The sequence below is a fragment of the Lithobates pipiens genome, unplaced genomic scaffold (genome assembly GCF_037356315.1).
Source record: "Lithobates pipiens isolate NorthernLeopardFrog02 unplaced genomic scaffold, aLitPip1_a1.2 Scaffold_24, whole genome shotgun sequence".
Classification (NCBI taxonomy): domain Eukaryota; kingdom Metazoa; phylum Chordata; class Amphibia; order Anura; family Ranidae; genus Lithobates; species Lithobates pipiens.
This window is the reverse complement of record NW_027507786.1, coordinates 15640283-15663687: the sequence shown is the minus strand read 5'-3', so window position 1 is coordinate 15663687 and position 23405 is coordinate 15640283. Positions and strand designations below refer to the sequence as shown.

Sequence of the window (23405 nt, the reverse complement as noted above, 5' to 3'; positions counted from 1 at the left end):
CCTGCCTGCCCAGTTTTGCCTGTGTCCTGCCTATTACCTGCTGCTTAGAGTTTCCTGTGGGTTCCTGCTCCTGGATCCACACCACAGGCTCTCTTACCACTCCGCACTCTCAGCCACCTGTCTACTCTATCAGGGGTTGTAAGTTGGACACGTACGGGAGACCACCCTCTGCCCAAGCGCACTCACCGGTCTGGTAAGTGCTAGTCTGACAGGGACGAGTTGTGGATGGCTTTGTAAGTTGTAGTTAGTATTTTGAATTCAATTTGTTGGGTGAGTGGAAGCCAATGAAGGGATTGGTAGAGAGGGGTAGTAGAGGCTGAGCTGTTTGTAAGATCGATGAGTCTGGCAGCAGCATTCATAATGGACTGAAGAGGGGATAGCCTATTTAAAGGTAAGCCAATGAGGAGGGAGTTGCAGTAGTCGAGGCAAGAGATAACCAGGGGGTGAACTAGGAGCTTTGTGGTTTCATTGGTTAGGTAGGAATGTATTTTGGAGATACTGTGAAGGTTGAGGTGGCAAGCTTTGGAAAGTGATTGGATGTGGGGTCAAAAGGAGAGTTCAGAGTCCAGGATAACACATAGCACCCTGGCATGCGGAGAAGGGTTGATGGTTGTGCCATTGCTCTGGACAGAGAGGTCAGGGGAAGAGGCACATGGGGAAGGAAATATTATGAGCTTGGTTTTGGACAAGTTGAGTTTGAAGAAGTGGTATGACATCCAGATAGATCTGTCTGTTAGTAAATTAGTGATGCATGAGGAGACTGATTGAGTGAGTGAGTTGAGGGGTCGAGAGATAGATGTGGGTGTCATCAGTGTAAAAAATTATATTGAAAGCCATAATAGGCTATCAGCTTACCCAGGAAGGTGGTGTAGATTGAAAATAGGAGAGGTCTAAGCCCTTGTACACACGGTCGGAGAATCCGTTGGAATGTGTCCTATCAGACCGTGTTGTCGGATAATCCGACTGTGTGTGGTATGCATCAGACTGATTCTGTCTGAATATCCGTCTGACCCAATTTTCCAACTTGTTGGAAATATTTTCCGACCAACTGGTTCGATCGGACATACTCCGATCATGTGTAGAGAATTTTGATCGGACCAAGTGCCACGCATGCTCAGATCAAATTCCTACATCAAAGCTATTGGCTACTAGCCTGAACGTAGTCCCATCGTAGCGAAATTACGTCATCATGTTCTGAATGATGGGATTTTTCGACAACTTAGTCCGACCGTGTGTATGCAACAGTTTCGGACAAGATCCGACGGACAAAATCCGAAGGATTTGGTTGGCAGAATGTCCGACCGTGTGTACAGGGGCAAAGAGCAGAACCTTTGGGAACCCCAACGGAGAAAGGAAGGGGAGAAGATAAAGTAGAATTGAAAGTCACACTGAAAGTGTTGTGGGATAGGTAGGATGAGAGCCATCAAAGAGCAAGGTCATGAAGACCAAAGGAGTAACGTTTTTTTTTTTTGAGGTGGGGGGGGGGGGGTTAACCATATCAATAGCAGCCGAAAGGTCCAGAAATAGGAGTACAGAGTAGTGTCCATTGGATTTTTCTATCTGTAAGTCATTTGTGAGTTTTAAAAGAGCAGTTTCAGTGGAGTGCTGAGGGCAAAATCCAGACTGAAGGGGATCAAGGAGTTTATTCTTAATGAGGTGGTCACTCAGTTGGTTGTAGACCAGGCGTTTAAGGAGTTTAGAGGAAAAGGGCAGCAAGCAGATGGGGCATAGATTGTTAAGATTGGTTGGGTCCACAGAAGGCTTTTTAAGTGTGGAGATGTATGTACATGTTTAAGCCCCTGTACACACGGTCGGAGATTTCCACAACCAAATTCGTCGGATTTTGCCCATCGGATCTTGTCCGAAACTGCATACACACGGTCGGACAAAGTTGGCGAAAAATCTGATCTTTCAGAACGTGATGATGTAATTTCGTTACGATGGGACTACATTCAGGCTAGTAGCCAATAGCTTTGATGTAGGAATTTGATCTGAGCATGCATGGCACTTGGTCCGATCAAAATGCTCTACACATGATCGGATTAGGTCCGACCGGCCCAGTTGGTCGGGAAATATTTCCAACATGTTGGAAAATTGGGTCCGACGGATATTCCGACGGAATCAGTCCGATGCAGACCACACACAGTCGGATTATCTGACAACACGGTCCGATAGGACACATTCCGACGGATTCTCTGACCGTGTGTACAAGGGCTTAGAGTATTTATGATACCGAGTGTTTTATCAAACTAAATGTCATTCAACATCTGCTTGAAGTTACGAACTTAATCAGTCATCTAAACCAGCACCTTTCATTTTTCCTGACAGCTAAATATATAGGATCTAGACAAGACATCACCAGAGAGTATGTAAATCTTATATTTATTTGTTGGTATATTTCACAAGATGCCTCACAATATACAGTTTTCTTAAGCATATTATGTTTTTGTAAAATCTGTTGCAAAGCTTCTTACTCAGAGATCCTGCCAGAAACAGCACTTCTTGTGGCAGGCTGACAATGCTAAGCTGATGCTTTGAAAATTGCAGCAGCTTTGATAATTTGTTGTGTGCACTATTTGGCCATTGGGATGGCTATCTGCTATACCTGATACTACAAACAGTAAGCTGCAACTTGTTCACTTGTCACAAATCATGACTCCTTGACTCGTGCGTGTCCACTGAAGAATTCTAATAAAAGTCTAATCTATTTTTTGGCCACATTTGTACTCACCTTTTCTTTATATTTTTCTTCATCATCTGCGTGACATTTAATATAAGAATAATTTTGGCATGAATGCAGAATGTTCAGAGCATAGACCATAGATTGCACCGCATCATACACAGGATCTGAAGTTCTGTTAGATGATGAATAATCTCCGGAGTCCGGTAAATGTTCCTGACCTGTACAATTGTGAAGAGAAATACAATACAATTTTTCATACAAAGTATCTTTTTTTTTGTTCCCTGACAAGCAGAAAAGTGTTGTCATCCACAGATCTTCAAGTAACTTGTCTTTTGGTCGGATCATTGGATGGAAACCATCAAGAAAATTCTTAAAATTCTTATCGGCTTCTGACCAGAAGTTCAAGGATAAACTACAATTAAAACTATCTGGATACTTTTCTATAAGAGCAATATTTGAGGCCCAGTTAGGAGGGAGGATCATTGTTACATCCCTGAATAATCTTCTCACTGAGGATTCAAACATTACATCATGATATGTTCCACAGAGTATGATCACTTTTACCGATAATTTTTCAATGGTCCAATACGAACTTTCCAAATCACTCATGTCAGACATTGATAAATGAATACGAGAACTTATTATAAAGGCCACGCAAATTTGAAGACCTGACAGAATTTTTAATAACTGTAATGATGCTCTCTGCCCGGTTTCATCTGGAGATGATATTATTCCAACCCAAGTCCATCCAAAATGTCTGATAAGTTCTGATATATAATGATAAATCATAAATTCACCTGGGACTGTTTGGTAAAAAGAGGGAAAAACAGCTCTGTCGATGACAAAATCATCCATTACCCCATAACTGATCTAAAAAAAAAAAAACAGGGAGACGTGTTTCAGCATTGAGGCTATAAACCTACAGGAGATAGCTAAGCTTCGAAGTATCTAGGAAGACACGCCTTTCTAAAATGAGATGTTAAGGTCCTATGTATCAAGTGGTAAATGTTACATTTACTGCATACTCTCCAAACAGTAAAAGATAAATCCTTCCCTGTAATGAATAAACAAATCTATATAAAGAATAACCTGAACATTCAGTGGACCAAAGGACATTCACCCTCATTCACCGAAATCTGCACTTTAGTGGCAAAAAGTGACATTCACTTAACAGTCACAAGGCTGAAATGTCCCCCTTTGAGAGCCACTAGAGGATACTTCTCAAAGCTGCTAGCCCAGTCCCTGATATTAATGACATTAATGATCCAACTATGACATAGTGATCACATGCAGGCTAAGGGCTTCACTGCCAAAAAAAAAAAAAGCCTTCAGACAGCAACTAACCACTGCCACCTTCAGGCAACTGTTTTTTGAGGGTAAAGTTCCCATTACCTATAGAAGGTGTTTACCCTGCAGAGTGATTGGGAATAATCTTAGGAAAATAGATCAGTTTGAATGTAATAGCATGGGGGGAGAATCTAGAAGATGTATCTTGTGACATCTGTTATGCCGCCTACATACTAGAATGCCCATGTGGGCATCAGTACGTGGGTTACACACCAAGAAAATTGGTGACTAGGGTTAAAGAATGGTTTAATAATGGGTTATGATAATTATAAAACGATTGTAAACATTGTAAGGAATTTTATGGAATGGATCCAACTAAAATGTTATGGTATTGATATAATTTTCAACCCCCGGAGAGGATCTAATATGAAACAATTAAATATGTATAAATTAATATGTATTTGTCGATAAATATCTTGCATCCTAGTGGTTTGAACATTAACTGTTTTATTTGTGATGATTTAATATTAGGGTTATTTGTGTAGGTACATTTGATCTATTCTACCTAAAGGGGATAGCTGGTGCAGCAGTAGAATATGAGTACAAATTTGTCCTCTATGTTTTTCTGAGGACTTTTAGTTACATAGTTTACCTCGTAATTTTACGGAGTGCCATGGATGGCACAGGGGTGGTGTCCGTGTCTACTGTGGTGGAAACTTGGGTTGGGGTTGAAGGCTTATCAGTTTTATTTTAATTTTATGATAAGTATATTTTATCTACTACAATGCCTTATAAAAGTATTCACACCCCTTGAAATTTTCCACATTTTTTCATGTTACAACCAAAACCGTAAATGTATTTTATTGCGACTTTATGTGATAGACCAACACAAAGTGCCACGTAATTGTGAAGTGGAAGTAAAATGATAAATGTTTTTTAACTTTTTTACAAATAAATATGTGAAAAGTGTGGGGGGCATTTGTATGGGGCCCCCCTGAGTCAATACTTTGTAGAACCGCCTTTTGCTGCAATTACAGGTGAAAGTCTTTTTGGGGATGTCTCTACCAGCTTTGCACATCTAGAGTGGGACATTTTTGCCCATTCTTGTTTGCAAAATAGCTCAAGCTCTGTCAGGTTGGATGGAGAGCTTCTGTGAACAGCAATTTTCAAGTCTTTCCACAGATTCTCAATCGGATTTAGGTTTTGACTTTGACTGGGCCAATCTAACACGTGAATATGCTTTTATCTAAACAATTGTAGCTCAGGCTGAAGGTTTAGGGTCCTTGTCCTGCTGGAAGGTGAACCTCCGCCCCAGTCTCAAGTCTTTTGCAGACTCTGACAGGTTTTCCTCTAAGATTGTCCTGCATTTGTCTCCATCCATCTTTCCATCAACTCTGACCAGCTTCTCTGTCCCCGCTGAAGAAAAGCATCCCCACCACATGATGCTGCCACCACCATGTTTCACAGTGGGGATGGTGTGTTCAGGGTCATGTGCAGTGTTAGTTTTCCACCACACATAACATTTTTCTTTCAGGCCAAAAAGTTACATTTTGATCTCATCTGACCAGAGCACCTTCTTCCACATGTTTGCTGTGTCCTCCACATGGCTTCTCACAAACTGCAAACGGGACTTCTCATGGCTTTCTTTCAACAATGGCTCTTTTTCTTGCCACTCTTCCATAAAGACCAGATTTGTGGAGTGCACAACTAATAGTTGTCCTGTGGACAGATTCTCCCACCTGAGCTGTGGATCTCTGGAGCTCCTTGGACACAGCTGATCATGTGCTAAAGAGATGCTGTTATTGGCTCCTTACCCACAGATGTGTCCGATGGTTTGAACCTCAGAAGGCACACAATGGGGGGTGGTTCTAGGAGGGTGTCAATAGAGGCCCTTCCGGAACTGGATGACCATGCTGTAGCCGGCATTCAACTATAGCGCAGTCGCCCGGGGGGGGGGGGGGGGGCGATGTGGCAGATATGTCCCTGTCAGTATGAATCCATTTAAATCACAAAGCAAGACTCCGCAGATTATCCAGCAGACTTCATCTTTCAGGAAACAATCCCATGTAATCAGTCTCAAAGAAGCAGAGTTTGGAAGGCCAACTCCTAATATGCGTTCTTTCACAAAGATTTTTTGGACTTTTCACAGACAGTGTACAGAAGTTTTCACTCATATGTTATATTGTGCTGGTTATTTAATTTTGATCACATGTTTTATTGGTCTAATAAGCTCAGAATTAAAAAAATGAATACATTATATACAAATACAGTTTTTATATTATGTTATTTATGCAGCCCCAATGTTGGTGGTTGCTTTAACTTATCACTTTTATATTTTTCTGTTTCTTCATTTCCACTCAATTTGCTGAAATTGTGTTTGGTTATTGAGTTTATTAATCAGTTCAAGCAAAACACCTATTTAAATTTTATATTCCAAAGGTGGTTTTGTCATACCGTGCATGCAGCTTTTATTTAGGGCATTACACAATTTTATTATATCGGCAATTGTCTCCGGCAAATGTTCCGCTCTCAAAACACTGACTATGTGTGGTTCCATACGGACAGCTAAACACTTGTCAGAGACTCCAGTAAACGGAAGGCCAATGCTTGATTTGTCTACCGAAGTAATCCGACTTTATTTTACTTCTTCTACAATGACAAGATATCAGTACACATAGAATAACTAGTCTAGCATAAATGACAGATGACACAACAGAAAGACACTAAGCCCTTGTACACACGGTCGGAGAATCCGTCGAAAGGTGTCCTATCGGACCGTTTTGTCAGATAATCCGACTGTGTGTGGTCTGCATCGGACTGTTTCCGTTGGAATATCCGTCGGACCAAATTTTCCAACTTGCTGGAAATATTTTCTGACAAACTGGTCCGATCAGACATACTCCCATCATGTGTAGAGAATTCCGATCGGACAAAGTGCCACGCATGCTCAGATAAAATTCCTACATCAAAGCTATTGGCTACTAGCCTGAACATAGTCCCATCGTAACGAAATAACGTCATCACGTTCTGAACGATCGGATTTTCCGACAACTTGGCTCCGACTGTGTGTATGCAACAGTTTCGGACACAATCCGTCGGACAAAATCCAACGGATTTGGTTGGCAGAATGTCCGACCGTGTGTACAAGGGCTTACAGGTGATGATGTCTCAAGTCCCTTGGGAGAGAAATGGACATGCTGCATCCATATAGAATGACAATCTAAAATGGCTGAAGAACTTCCTAAACCAAGTGTCACTTCCTGTCTGAGAAATTTACATAACTAGAGATAAAGCTGCTACAAACTTTGGCAACTAGATGGCAGTGGTAAACTACATATTCTATACAAGTAACTATAACTAATTTAGCCTGTAAAGGCAGCACACTCAACGTTAATAATAGTAACTGCGTTCGGCAAACCAGATCCAGAGTAGATAGTTATATTATAAGCATTTATATTGTCTTCTTGTTTGGGGTGGAAACCAGCTACAAAAAAGATTCAAAATGCCGCGTACACACGACCGTTTCCCCCCCCCCCCCCCCCGAATAAACTCTGATGGTTTTTCCGACGGAGTTCCGCTGAAACTGTCTTGCCAACACACGATCACACCAAACTCCGACCGTCTAGAACGCGGCGACATACAACACGTATGACGGGACTAGAAAAAGGAAGTTCGATAGCCAGTAGCCAATAGCTGCCGTCTTGTACTTGCATCAGAGCATGTGCCGTTTTTGGTCCGTCGGAAAAGCACAGAGATGAACAGTTTTCCCGATAGAAATTGGTTCAGTCGGAAAGATTTAAAACATGTTCTATTTCTAGGTCCGTCAGAATTTTCGAAAAAAAAAAAAAAAAAAGTCAGATGAGGCCCACACACAATCGGAATATCCGATGAAAAGATTCCGTGTCCACTTCTGGTCAGCACAGCTTCCGCAATATTTTATTCCTGGAGGGGGGGTAGGGGGTGATGGATAATTTTGGGGTGGCATAGTGTGGGGCTCAGGTAGTCCTGAGATGTTCCCGGTGGGGTTCCATGTAACCATCCCTGACTGATTTAGTGCTGTCTTTGTTTATTTGTTTTTTATTAATTTGTATTTTCTTTTTCGTTTTTTTATATACACCTAAGGTTGAGATTATATATCAGCATTCTTCTAAAAAATCATTTTTGAACAACTTCGCCCATTTTCCCGATGAAGCCGCTATTGGCGAAACATGTAGAAGCTTTTGGATGTAGTATTTCAAGTGTGTGATTACAGTATTAACGGTGTCGCTAATAGGGACTTTGTGTATATACCTATGAATATATATCTGTATACACTTTTTCATTTGTGTGTTTTGTATAAATAAAAAGATTTTTTTTTATATTTTTATAATAATACAGTGTAGAATTCTTTGGAAATTGATCTACACCACACTTTCAACTGTTCCTGACAAAACCAAATAGTGATGAAATGTGTGGAGCAGGTGAGGTCATCACTGACTTAAGAGGGGGGGAGGGGTACACACACCCTGTAGAGTTCTATAATAAGTGATGCCCCGTTGTCCTGTCACCAATGCTATTGTCAGGACCCAGATATAAACCCACAACCTCTGCTGTGTCTGGCAGGGGCTCTACTTGTTGAGCCATCTGAGATGCTGAATAGTTTGGGGGGGGGGGGGCATTTGTATTCAGCCCCCTTGGCTCAGATACCCCTAACTAAAATCTAGTGGAACCAATTTCCTTCAGAAGTCACCTAATTAGTAAATAGAGCCCACCTGTGTGTCATTTAATCTCAGTATAAATACAGCTGTTCTGTAAAGCCCTCAGAGGTTTATTAGAGAACAAAATGTGGAACATTTCAAGGGGTAATACTTTTTCCAAGGCACTGTATTTGATAGATACGCTGAACTTTTTACATATTATGCTAAAACTATTAAAATTTACATGCAAAAATTATAAAAATGAACAGATGAGATGAGGTGAAAACAGGCAGAACAGCCCTGACACACCAGACTTGAGACGTAAGAGAAAGAAAAGGTTGCACTCACCGTACCGTGCAAAATCTAATATAACACAACCTAACATACAATACATGTAGATTATATGCCAATAAATCAATATTATTTCCAGTCCAAAATGAAAGTGCTATCTTCTCAGAGTCCTGTGTTTTAGTGCTCCGTACAAATCCACTGCAATCTCCTCCACTCCTTTTGTCCACCGGTGTCTCCTATAAGGTCCAAACTCACCAGAGGTTGTTGACCCTCTGAGCTTATACCGAGGGAGGTCAATAAAAGATTTGAACAAAATCATACCTCCATCCATGCTTTATATAATGCCATCATAGTTACTCTCAGATCCACATCATAAAGGAGACGGGTGCCAGAAAGAGATTTCATAGGGTAATACCATTTATTAAAACCATGAAACCTCTATCTACAACCCTTGGCAAAGAACAGACCTTCCTATATAAAATATAGCAAAGATGTTATCAATCACCTTCAGGGAGTCAGTTTAACCACTTGCTTACTGGGCACTTAAACCCCCCTCCTGCCCAGACCAATTTTCAGCTTTCAGCGCTGATGCACTTTGAATGACAATTGCGCGGTCATACAACACTGTACCCAAATGAAATTTTTATCATTTTTTTCCCACAAATAGAGCTTTCTTTTGGTGGTATTTAATTACAGCTGGGAGTTTTATTTTTTGCTAAACAAACAAAAAAAGATGCAAAATAAAAAATATCAAAAAATCATGTTTAATAGTTTGTTATAAAATTTTGCAAACAGGTCATTTGTCTCCTTCATTGAAGTGCGCTGATGAGGCGGCACTGGTGGCCACTGATAGGTGGCACTGGTGGGCACTGATAGGCACAGTTAAGGCAACACTAAAAGGCACAGATAAGGTGGCACCGATAGGCACAGATAAGACAGTACTGATGGGCACAGATAAGGCGGCATTGATGGGCAAAGATGGGCACTGATAGGTGGCACTGATGGGTGGCACGGATGGGTGGCATGGATGGGTGGCACTAAGGGGCACTGATGGGTACCACTGATAGATGGGACTGATGGGCACTGATAGGTGGCACTGATAGGTGTCTCTGATAGGTGGCACTGCTGGGCACTGATGGGCGGCACTGATGGGCACTGGTAGATGACACTGATGGGCAAGGATATGTGGCACTGAGGTGCAGCAATGTTTTTGAGGCAGATTGTGGGCACTGATAGGTGGCACTGTGGGCACTGATGTATGGCATTGTGGGTACTGATGTATGGCACTGTGGGCACTGATGTATGGCACTGTGGGCACTGATGTATGGCACTGCTGGGTGGCACTATGGGCACTGATGGGTGGCACTGCTGTGTGGCACTTTATTAATCATCTGGGGGTTACTGGCAGGAGGCAGGTGGGCACTTATACGCTGGCCGTGATCGGAACTGATGTCCCGATCACGGCCGCCGGTGATCGGCTTTTTTTTTCTCTCCTCGCGCTGACAGCGCGAGGAGGAAAAATAGCTGATTACCGGCTCCGTTGTATCACATAATCAGCTGTCATTGGCTGACAGCTAATCACGTGGTAAGGGGTGGGGATCGACCCCTTACTCGGATCCGTGATCAGGCGGGTCTCATAGACTCGCCGATCACAGAGCACGCCGCGCGCGCCCCTCGGAGGGCGCGCAGTCCCGGCAAAGCAGGTCCGCGCTGTAGCCGTCATTCGGCTATAGCGCAGATCTCAAGAGGTTAAATAAAGATAGAATACTAGTAACGGTAGATATAGGATCACTTTACAGTGGGGAAAATAAATATTTGATCCCTTGCAGATTTTGTGAATTTGCCCACATACAAAAAAATTAAGAATCTATCATTTTTATCATAGGTGTATTTTAAATGATCAACCAAAAATCCAGAAAAACACATGATACAAATGTTATAAATTGAGTTGCAGTTCAGTGAGTAAAATAAGAACTTAAAGTATCTACCCCAACGCACCTTCAGTGTCACTTACAATTCTACTTCCTCCTCTTCCCTTCTCTGTCGGGGTCCCCCAAGGTCCTGTTCTTGGACCTCTCCTATTTTCAATCTACTCTTCCCTGGGTCAGCTGATAGCCTCCCATGGCTTTCAATATCATTTCTACGCCGATACACACAAATCTCCTTATTAAAAATTCATCCTTCATCAGTCACAGATCCCCCCTTTCCGTCTTTTCTTGAAGGTCCTCTCTGACATGACATGTTCGTCAAGGTAAATTTATCAAAATCTATGTGCGAGTACCTTTTATTTGTGAGACTTGAGACGTAGTTTATGTTATTATACTCACTTGCACATGGTTATAGACAGATAACATCTGGGCTATAGGCAGGGATGTGGTTGAACTCTGGTCTCCAATAAAACCAGCTAATTTCTGGTGGTCTCGGCAGGAATAATTTGGAATAGTCTCTCCCGGTCCGGATAAAATCTGTAAAACACTTTTAATGGCCTTTCCGGGATCAGAACACGAGTCATAAAGATGATATCCTAGGGTCACATTAGGCAGGATTGTTGGGTTTTTATTAATTTGGTCAATGGCAAAGAGGAACATTTGAAGTCTCTTGTAGTAATGATGCAGGGGTCTGTTAATATAATAAATTAATACATTGGCTATAGGAGGTCATCAGCTACCTAAAACCTAGAGGTTTAGTGACAAAGTGGAAATGAAAATAGCTTATTCCAATTGCTTACATATGATCTAAGCCATGTCAAAGATCCACTGCCCCGCCCCTTTCCTGGTCACCCAGGCTGCTTACCTGAATAAAGGCTTGGTGTGGATTTTGAGGCAGCCTGGTGGTTGTAGGGGTCTGCAGATAGGGGGCTTATCAAATCATGGAATCCCTTGTAAAAATAAGGGGACCCCGTAGATTCTTCCTCCCCCATTTATTAACCACTTCAATACAGGGCACTTTCGCCCCCTTCCTTCCCAGCCCAATTTTCAGCTTTCATCGCTCTCGCACTTTCAATGACAATTGCGTGGTCGTGCTACACTGTACCCAAATTAAATTTTTATCATTTTGTTCGAACAAATAGAGCTTTATTTTGGTGGTACTTATTCACGACTCCGTTTTTTTATTTTTTGCGATATAAGCGCAAAAAAAGCGGAAATTTGGAAAAAAAAAACAATATTTTCTTTTTTCTATTTTAAAAGAAATCCAATAAAATCAAATTTTGGCATAAATTCAAGCCAAAATGTATTCTGCTACATGTTTTTGGTAAACAAAATTCTGTTAAGTGTATAATAATTGGTTTGTGTGATCACGGACATATGTACGCAAATGATCATGTACAGATGTGTGCAGGTGATCACGTACATATGTGTGCAGATAATCATTGGGAACATGTGATTTTAGTGGGACATATGTGGGGGACATGTGTTTTTTTATTTGGGGACATGTCTTTTTATTATTTGGGGACATGTGTGTTTTGGGGACATGTGTGGTGACATGTGTATTGTGGTGACATGTGTGTTTTGGGGACATGTGTGTTTACACTAGACTGGTGATCAGTTAGTAAAAAGCTGTAAAAAACAGCTCATAGTCACTGATCATCAGCCGGCTGCAGCGATCTGCTCTCCTCTCCTCAGCGATGACTTCTGTGTGAGGAGAGGAGGAGCCGATTGCCTAGCAACCGGCTGTTTGTTTACATCACATGACTGCCGTGATTGGACACGGCTGTCATGTGATCAGGAGGGCCAATCACAGAGCCCTCCTGCCGATCAGAGATGCGCCGTGTCCGGGTTGACACGAGCACATCGGGATCGCGCCGCTGCGCGGGATCACGCCGCTGCGCGGGCACGCGCGTAAGCGATCCCCCTCCTTCTGAAGGACGTTCCTGAACATCCTATCAGAAGTAGACAGCTCCCACCCGGTCGTATATGTACATTGGCCGGGTGGGAAGTGGTTAAAAAAAATGAACAGTAAATAAAGGTACAGACACATTTTTTTCATGTCCCTTATAGAAAAAATATATTCTGTTTCTGTAAATTCACCTCCTGAACCATACCAGGCTTCCCTCAACATTGGGAGGGAAATTTGCGAAGGGGCAGGGGTAAAGGCCAACAATCATTGGTTTTTATAATTTAAATAAAAAAAAATTAAAAATATCCACCACCCAAAAAAGAAAAATCCATTCCAGTCCATTGTAGCCACAATGAAAATCTGGTATGGATTTTAAGAAAGATCCCACACAAGAATATTCCATTCCTGTCTCCCACAAAATCCACACCAAACCCTGATTGGAGATTTCAGCCTGGTTGACCAGGAATTGGGGGACAAACAGCCCCATCCAGAACAAAAACAAGGCCACATTCCCTAAACATGTGGAAGGTACCTGCTAGGGGGGCATAACCCTGGCAAAGCACCTTGTCTTCATGTTGATGAGGACAAAGTCCTCCTCTTTTCAACCCTGGATTTTGGTTGTGAGGTGTCCTTAAGGGGAAAAACTCAGAATCTGGAAGCCCCTTTGAAAATAATGGTGGCCTAGATACCCATATGTAAATAATGAACGGATACATGGATGGAACCACTGGTTACTCATTTACAAAAAAACTAACAAAAAATAGACATCCTAACAAAATGTAAAAAATGTAATAAAACAAAAAATGTCCCGCAATGGTAATTGCCCAGTTATGTGGATCATTTTCAATAATTAGTGACACTTGCTGACCCACCAAAAAAAGATGTAGACACATCTGCTCCTGATAACTGCCTAGATATTGTATGGTATATTAAAGTATGGACGATGGAATAATAAAACCCTTAATGAATGTAGGTAGTTTGCTGAGAAGTGCAGCATGGTGCAGTAAACATTTAGAGTCCAGTTGCAGAGAACAAAACTTTTATTAAAGTTAAAGTTCAATAATTCACAACAAGCCTGATGGGAAGATGCCCGACCAGGAAAACGTACACAATGTAGCAGCACTGTGTAGCAGATCAGGTCTCTGATGCGCCAACAGCGTCTGTCTTGAGGGGTGAAATGCATCCTGGTCAGTCTCTACCCAAATGGGGAGGTCTTCAGGAAGAATGATGTGTTCCTATGCTTTCCCTACTCATTTCGAACCTCTCCCAACCGTTTATCACTGTCTCTACCAGATGGGTGACCTGCCCCTACACTAAATTAACCCCCCTGGAGGTATTCGCGAGTCTGGCTCGGGGGGGGGGGGGATTTTGTACCAAAAGCGGTAACCCCGTGCCAGACTCGGGACCGCATCGCTGAATCCAGGAAGATGTTACTCACCTTGTCCCCTGGATCCAGCGATGTCCCCCCCGCTGTACGAGCGAGCCGCCCTCCGCTCGATGTATCAGATCGCTGGGCTCCGTTCCCTGTGAGCGTTGCGACGCACGGGGACTAGACATGTGCAAAAGGAAAAAATTTGTTTAGTTTCGTTTTAATTCGTTAATTCATTAATTTCGTTTAGTTATATTCGTTAACTTCCTTAAATTCGTTTTCGGATTTAGTTTAGTTTTCTACCGAATTCGAAAAATCGGCCACATTCGAAAATATTTCAACCAAATTCGAAATTATTTCAACTGCATTCGAAATGATTTTGTGACCCGACTTTAGGGCCATGTATCTCGGGGTCACTTGGTGCTAGAAACTCCAAATTTGGATATGTTGTAGTGCTAGTACTATTGTGTTTGTATACCAAATTTGTTTCTAGCTATAAGTGACCCTGAGATATGTGGCCCCAAAATCGGGTGTCAAAATGTCATTCTCTGCTGCAGAAAAGTGCTTGACATTTTGTGACCCCAATTTGGGGCCACGTATCTCGGGGTCACTTGGTGCTAGAAACTTCAAATTTGGTATGCACAATAGTACTAGCACTACAACATATCCAAATTTGGAGTTTCTAGCACCAAGTGACCCCGAGATACATGGCCTTAAAGTTGGGTCACAAAATATTTTTGAATGCGGTTGAAATAATGTCGAATCATGTTGAAATCATTTCGAATCCGGTATTGAGTCGAATTTCGGCCGAATTCGGTTGAATTCGTTAGTATTGTAATTCGGTAATTCGATGCATCCGAATGTCCGAATAATAAAAAAATTCGTCCGAATTTCGAATTGGAACGAAACGAAATGCACATGTCTAACGGGGACGGAGAACGGCGCCAAATTCAAAAAGTTAAACACACACATTACATACAGTATAATGTGATCTTGCAGATTACATTGCTGTATGTAATTATTTCACATCCCCTTTGTCCCTAGTGGTCTGCCCAGTGTCCTGCATGCAGTTTTATATCATAAAAACTGTTCTTTATGCCTGGAAACTGGAGATTGTCCATAGCAACCAAAACTGTCCCTTTACATCAAAAGCGATTTTAGACCAGCTAGAAAACAGTAATAAATTAGAATCACTCGCAGAATTGAGCGATAGCGATTTGTAGGGAGATCCGTCATCAAATACTGAAAAGTAATCACAGCGACAATTATGCAGCTGAGCAAATTTCAGTGTTTTTGATTTGATTTCATTATTAAATATTTTTTATTATTGTTATATTATTATTTGGTATAATTATTTAGAGTTATTTATTATATTCTAATTTATGATTTCATTTTTCAAATTTTATCATACCCGGGATGTCTGCTAGACTCTGGTTTGGACAGATTTAAGTGAGTTATTCCTAAGAATTACAGGACTACAATATAAAACGCCAAATTTCCATGCAAAATAATTGTACCGCTTTTAGCACCTAAAATCTGAAATAATCATACCGCCAGGGAGGTTAAACAGTGTGTGTTTAGTATCACTTTAAAGCGGAGGTCCACCCTTAAGTGGAACTTCCGCTCATTGGAAGCCCCCCCCCCCCTCTGGCGCCACAATTGGCACCTTTCAGGGGGGAGGAGGGTGCAGGTACCTGTACAGTACAGGTATCTGCACCCACTTCCGGCATAGATATCTGCAGAAGGTACACCCCTTTCCGCAGGTCCCCCACTGCCTGCTGGGAAACACACGGAACCCAGAGACAGCAGGGACCATCCTTATTGCGCATGCGCAGTAGGGAATCGGGAAATGAAGCCGCAAGGCTCCACTTCCTGATTCCCATACCCAAGATGGCGGCGGCAGCACCCGAGAGACGATCGAGAGATCGGCTTCGGGTGCCGACATCGCGGGCGCGCTGGGCGGGTAATTGTCATTATTTTAAAAGTCAGCAGCTGCAGTATTTGTAGCTGCTGGCTTTAAAAAAAAAATAAAAAAATGGCGGAACTCCCGGCGGACTCCCGCTTTAAATAGACTCTGCCTCATCCAAGATGGGTCCAATTGGATAGCTTCCCCGGTGATTCAGGAAACCATAGATGGAACATGTTCCTTTTGACTTACTCTCCTGATGCTCTGCAGCCTCCTTGCATCCTTCCCCTCTCCGCATGCACTATGTTCATAGGACATGTTTGTTAATTGTTCTTGGCTGCAGTTAGTGTTTTATATGGGGGGTTATTTACGAAAAGGAAAATCCACTGAAAGTGCACTTGGAAGTGCAGTCGCTCTAAATCTAAGGGGTAGTTCTGAAATGAGTGGAAGCTCTGCTGATTTTATCATCCAATCATGTGCAAGCTAAAATGCTGATTTTTATTTTCCTTGCATGTCCCCCTCGGATCTACAGCGACTGCACTTCCTTCAGTGCACTTTCAAGTGCACTTGCGGTGCAAAGTGGATGTTCCTTTAGTAAATAACCCCCATAGTGTCATATATAAAATAAATGTATTGATTTGATTACCATCTACTGTAGGTGATTGTTAGCACTCTGTGATCCAGGTCCCATTCCTTTTTTATTAAAAATTCATCCTTTTAGTCACAGATCCCCCCCTTTCCATCTTTTCTTGAAGGTCCTCTCTGACATGACATCTTCGTCAAGGTAAATTTACAAAACATAAAATATATAAAAAGTGATGGTGAGTGTCAAAATGATAATGTGGGACATGCCCTAACCTAGAACTAAAGAAGAGGGGTTGTTTATTAACAGGGCCGTCTTTAAGGCAGGGCAAAAGGGGAAGCTGCCCTGGGTCCTGTCATTGTTGTGGGGCCCAAAGCAGCTGCCTCATACTTGCCAACTATCCCAGTTTACATTCCCTTGAAGTTTTAGTCCTGTGCTGCTACTAATGCTGCCCAGCTCCGCCCTATTGTTGTGTACAGATGACTCACCTGCAGACCTGTGTTTATACTGGCATTCATATGTAAATAGCAGTCACATGCATATGTAAATAGCTGAGGCCAACTGAATTGATACGTAAATAAAGGCAGCATTCATAGGTATATCATGCCCCCCTGCAGTGAGGAGAAGATGTGCTGTAACCTATCGCAACCAGTAAGCAGTATTACTGTACAGCAATCTCTAGCAGCCAATCAACAAGCATAAATGTGCTGTAACCTCTAGCAACTAATCAGTGAGCCTTAAGGAGTGCTGTAACCTCTAGCAACCAGTCAGTAAGCAGTAATGATATGCTGTAACCTCTGGCAACCAATCTCAATCGCTGCCTGAACTGATACAGTAAACTGATTTTAAGTCTAGCTGCTATTTATTGTATGTCTCAGAGAAGGTGGAGAGTGAAATTGCATGGGGGGGGGGGGGGGGGGCCCTAAGAACATTTTTGCCCAGGGTCCAATCAATATTAAAGACGGCCATGTTTATTTAACCAGCAGATATTGAACCAGTGGAGGTGCCAAGCTGAAAAATAGATGTTGAGCATGTGGGGATTGGGGGAAAAAAAAAGGTTTTCTTCCACTCAAGCAAACCCGCCGGCTTGGGAAGGTGAAAGGAGGGTGTTGGCGAGTGCTGCTTTGAATTTAAGGCTGGGTTCACACTTATGTGAATTGGATGCGAGTTCCTCACATCAGATTCGCATGACAGGAGACTGTGAGCGGCTCTCAGTGGAGCCGGTTCGCACAGCTCCGAGGGTGGCCGCGGTCGGCACTGGGGAAGGGTCCTGTGTGTCTTCGGCTTTGTTTCTGCCATGTGATTGGCTGATTTGTGCTACCAAGCGATTGAACAGGTGTACTTAATAAAGTAACCGGTGAGGGTATATTAGATTTTATTTCTCTATTCTTATCTTTATTTTCTTTTTTAATCTATTTAGAATATTATGAATGACATAGTTTGTTTTAATGTTTTTTTTTTTATTGCTTACTAATACAAATATATGTGTTTTTTTTATTTATTTAATAGGGTAGGACCCTTAAGGTCTAAACCTTTCGGATGCTCTAAAATTGTAAGTAAATATATTTTTTAATCTTTTTATATCATTACCTGTAGTAAGCAATAGTTTTTTTTTCATTAGCACTGTGTACATAGGTTTATAATGGCCGCTAATGTGTTGTTATGGTGAGTTGGGGATGAGACTCTCATGGCCGCCCCCACCAATGCTTACTAATCCCTACACCAAGATGGCCCCCAGACAAGCCTGAGGAAGGAGAACGCATTCTCCCAACGTAGGGTTGCCACCTGTCCAGGATTCACCCGAACAGTTCGGGTTTGGAATCATGTGTCCGGGTTTCAGGCTGCCTGAAACCCGGACACATTATTTAGACTGGGCTATGGCTTCCCAGCAGGGTTGCTGGCTGCAGTTTTTTTTAGCTGAGAGTGTCTGTTACACTCTCTTTCACACTGCCCAAAGCCAGCACTAACAATCCCCCCCCTCAACACACAGACGGGTGAGGAGAGAGGGCTCGATCTGCACCTCTTCCCTTCACCCCTACCCCTCTGTGTCTGCTCACACTCCAATCCCTGGCGCTGTGCCTCAGAAAAGGAAAGTTGGGGCTGGAAATTTGAAGTCCAGCAGCCTCAGATACATCTGGATGAGAGGTGCTGACTGCCAAGGGGTGAGTGAGCTTACCATCCATCCCTGTCTGTGACTGAAGTCTCCCCCCCTTCTCTCTCTTGCCCCTGAGTGAGTACACTAAGGTGAATCAGGGTTCTCAGAGCACCCCTTACAACAGAGTTCCCCTTTGCACCAGAGGCCACATTGTTCCCCCTTACATCAGAGTCCTCTCCGTACATCAGAGTACTCAGTGTACCCCTTAAATCAGGGTTCCCAGAACATCCCTTATGTCAGAGTCCCCAGAGTTCTCCCTTACATCAGAGTCCGCAGAGTTCTCCCTTACATCTGAGTCTGCAGAGTCTCCCCTTACAGTGAAAGAGAACTCTGAGAGTTCAGAAGTGTTCGGGTTTGACTTGAAGAAAAAGTGGCAACCCTATCCCAACATGCCCCACGCCTCGGATCCAGCAGCCACGTCATCTCCGATGACAGAGTGTACCCGCACGCACACAGCCCAGAAGCGCTGAGAGCCACAGTGCCGACACCTCTACCGGCTGCCTCTCAGCAGTGGCACCGATCCTAGAGGCGGAGGAACCTTCTATGGTTTTTTAACAGCTCAGCACACTTATTTTCTTGTGAGTGTCTCTGCTTTGTTTTATCCTTATAAAATGATGAGTGCTGCACTTAGATGGCACTGCTTTTCCTCTTGAGTTAAAAGGTTTCACTCTGGGGAAGGATGGGCAATATGACCACAGGATTGTACGCTTAATTTTTTCTGCTGGCGGCCCTTACCCTCTTTTCCCTGACAACTCACAAAAAGAGTCTAACAAAGACTCTAAATTTTGTATAGCTGTCTCTGTCTGTGAGTGCTTGACCAGGATAGGGTTGCAGCCACCCTGGCAATATGGCAATGAATGTCAAATGTTGGCAATTTAAACAGTATCATATTTTTCATTGTAAATAACATTTTTACTGTAGCACTTCCTACAGCAAGAAGAATAATAATAATACAAAAAAAAAAAAACTTTCATTGTGGTATAGATTTTAAGGGGATTCCACACACACAAAAAAAAAAAATATGTCGAGGTTCCTCTAAAAACCCATACCTGTCCCTTAGACCCCTTTCACACTGGGGCATTTTTCAGGCGTTTTTCAGGCGCTTTAGTGTTAAAAAAGCACCTGTAAAGCGCTTGAAAGAAGCCTCATCTGCAGTCCCAATGTGAAAGCCCCGGGTGCTTTAAGAGCCCTTTCACAATGTCAGCGCCCGAAAAATGCTTAAACTAGCAGCGCTTTACCAGCGTTTTTCGAGCATTATTGGGGTGCTTTTAACCCCTGCTAGTGGCCAAATAAAGGGTTAAAAGCGCCCACAAAACGCTGCTGCCAATAGCATTTTTCAGGCGTTTTTCAGGCGTTTTACAGGCGCTTCTCATTGATTTCAATGGGAAGGGGCTCTTTAGGAGCGGTGTATTCACCGCTCCAAAAGCGCTGCAAAGAAGCTGCTTGCAGGACTTTTTTTTGACGCCCTGCCAGCGCAGCGCCTCAGTGTGAAAGCACTCGGGCTTTTACATTGGGATTGCAGTTGCAGCTTCTTTCAGGCGCTTTTTTTAACGCTAAAGCGCCTGAAAAACGCTCCAGTGTGAAAGGGATCTCGGTGTGAAAGCACTCGGGCTTTTACATTGGGATTGCAGTTGCAGCTTCTTTCAAGCGCTTTACAGGCGCTTTTTTTAACGCTAAAGCACCTGAAAAACGCCCGAAAAACGCCCCAGTGTGAAAGGGGTCTTAATGCTAGCATGCAGCCTGGCTGGCCAGGAAATGGGGGGGGTGAGAGGCATGTAGCCTCCCTTCCTGAACCATACCAGGTCACATGCCCTCAACATGAGTACCCACTGGCAAAGCTGTCCCCATGTTATTGAGGACAAGGGCCTCTTCCTTACAATCTTTACCCCTTCCCCTTCTGCTCATCAAAGTCTCTCCTTACATCAGAATCCCCATCAGAGTTCCTCTCACATCAGAGACCCCCCCATCACATTCCCCCTTACATTGGGTCAAAGCAGAGACAATCAGCAGCCTTTGCTCATCTGCATCCTCAACCTGTATATAGGGATAGGCCACTGTCCCGAGCTGCAGGCCATATCAAATCTTGTAGTGGGATGGATGTGGCCCACAGGGTTGTAGTTTGGGGGACCCTGCCTTACAGGTATGAGTCTCAATAGAATTTAATTTTTTTTGTTCAAGTTACATACTTTATACACAACATGCTAGTGACATTGGGCTTCTCGAGGATCCTCCACCCGGCCATGACACAGTTGACGGTGAAGATTCCTCCGATGATGATGTCTCCATCCTGAACATATTCATACTCCTCGTATGCCGGTAAAATCTGCAGCTGACAAGCTGGTGATGAAGTGCAGATACCATGTGGGCATAATGTTAAACACAGAAATAAAATAGGCCACATAGTTTTATAAATGAAATGTTTGCATAGATCTGTACAAATGCAGAGCAAGAAAACTGTGCACCACATTACATGGTGTGAGCTGCCATGTCTGATGGTGCAGCAGGTCGGAGCCCTCTGTGCTCTCTTTATAAAGACGTGAAGTGCGGAGATTTAGAACGTCGAGTTTATTTGGTTGTAGTAAAGAGGAAAAATAGGTCTTTGTATTTTTGTCGCCTGACGTTGCCTGAAAAGATTTTCTAATAAAAAAAGCATTTTCTTTTAAAATATGAAATGTGATGAAAGCCACCTGATGCTCTTAAAGGTTCACTACATTATGATAACAAAAGAAACAATGCAAATAATATTGGAATTATTTACAGTCAAGTCAATCAGTAGGTCACCTATGCCCATTGTGTAGATGATTGTTAAGGCCAGGCTCTGCAAAGTGACTGGGGTACATCAGAGTTTAAAATGCCTTTCCAACATCAAAGATTTTTGCAAGGGGTTTCCAGAGAGTTCAGATATAGGAGGGTTAGTAACTCAGGCCATATCTATAGGTCACCATTATACGGTTCAACATCAGAAGAGGAACTCAAGAGCCCCTCTACATCCAGTAGCTCCAGGCACTGCACTAGGGGTTGGAACTCCACCAGGCCAGGATGCTGCATCCTTGAATGTCCAGTCTATTTCAGGGAAACGCAGGAGCTTTACTCCTTCACAGTGCTCTCCCTTGTACAGGCCAACTACTCCTTCCCTGTACAGCCCATTAGCAGTCTCACCCTTCTTCATCCCAGCGCATTACAAAAACATAATGGCCAGTTAGGTTCAGGTTGTATTACAACAGTTTTAATTCAACATGACTTGCTAGCAAACAATCTTGTTGTGATAAGGAGGCATTTCTAACATGGTGGCTTAGGATAAGTCTCAATAAAATGAATATCTTTTATAATCTCTAGCCCTTGGATGCTCCCCATGATATAGGTGATAAATTAATGTCTTAAAAGATGGAACTGTCCTTTCTGTCCCCAAAAAGACTCTCCACCACTAAGGGTTAAGTCCTTCCCAGCATAGGTATTCACAGAGTCACAGTCTCTATGCTGCTATACTTTGGGGGTTTGTCTGGCATCCCATGTGTCCTGTATCCTTCTCCCCTTTCCCCTCCAAGGACTAAGGCTGGGTTCACACAGGAGCGATGCGGGAACGCCGCAAATCCGCTGCGTTTTCCCGCATCGCATGCCTCCCGCCGGCAGTTCACACTGCCCTATGCGGACTGCTGGGAGTGTCAGTGAAACCTTAATGACACCCCACATCAGTTCGCATATCGCAGTGCGATCTGCAAACTCGGACAGGGATCGGATCGCATGGTGTGAACACCCATGCGATCCGATTCTGCTGCGGACCAAAAAAAGGGTCCTGTGCGAGTTTGCGGCGGGTGCGATGTGAATTCAGCCATACTATTTGTATGGCTGAACTCGCATCGCTACAGAGATCGGATGTGATTTGCACTGCAGTGCGGTGCGAATCACATCCGGGTCTCCCACCCGCAGCGGTGTGAACCCAGCCTAAAAGAGCATCAACATGCACCTGTGGCCCTCAAATGATTCCTCTTGCCCTTTCTGTTCTCTCATTAAGGACCCCCTTCTAATGTAGCATTTTATTATATTCATTGGAAACCTTTGTCTTTAAAAGGCAAAATTCCCTAAAGATAGCTGCCCAGAGAATACTGCAGAGTTCAAGACCAAACATGACTATGCTATGGTGCACAGAAGACAAATTGCTAAGGTAACGTGTGCACAGTGGAGTACCAAGGGAGGGGAGGGGGGGCGGACCGCCCTAGGTGACACACATTGGAGGGGTGTCAGGCACTGCCCGGGGACCCAGGGTGCGTCTGGAGCCCCTGCACTTTCCCTGTCAAGCTTTGTAAAAACATTGATTGGATCAGCAGAGAGCCCAGCGGTGTGGGGGAGGCTGTCTGTAACTCCCCCCTGTCATCTCATCAAGTTAGGCTGTCCCTTGGGGATGTTTACTATCTCGCGAAGCAGCCTGAGGTGGTGGGCGGGGTTAGGGTGTGGCTGCCTCCTCCACTCCTCCTACAGACCCCTCCCCTCAGGCTGACCCCCTCTCACAGCTAAAGAAGAAAGAGGAGGGGAGACCCCATAGCACATCAGCCCGGGAATCTTCTGACATGCTGTAAGTGACTGAGCAAAGCACACTGTCACTATATGCAGACCTGTCTCT

At 43.4% G+C, this 23405-nt stretch overlaps 1 protein-coding gene across 1 annotated transcript in view; it reads right to left on the bottom strand.

The window, feature by feature from the left end:
* LOC143929570 (vomeronasal type-2 receptor 1-like) overlaps positions 1-21275 on the bottom strand; it is a 30104-nt gene extending 8829 nt beyond the window's left edge. The window contains exons 1-3 of the mRNA XM_077453449.1: positions 20974-21275; positions 11265-11556; positions 2732-3553 (exon numbers count right to left, since the gene is read on the bottom strand). Of these exons, the coding sequence (XP_077309575.1) occupies positions 2732-3553; positions 11265-11556; positions 20974-21254 (1395 nt within the window). The 5' untranslated portion in view covers positions 21255-21275. The remainder of the gene's footprint in view (positions 1-2731; positions 3554-11264; positions 11557-20973) is intronic.
* Between the last annotated feature and the right edge of the window lie 2130 nt (positions 21276-23405).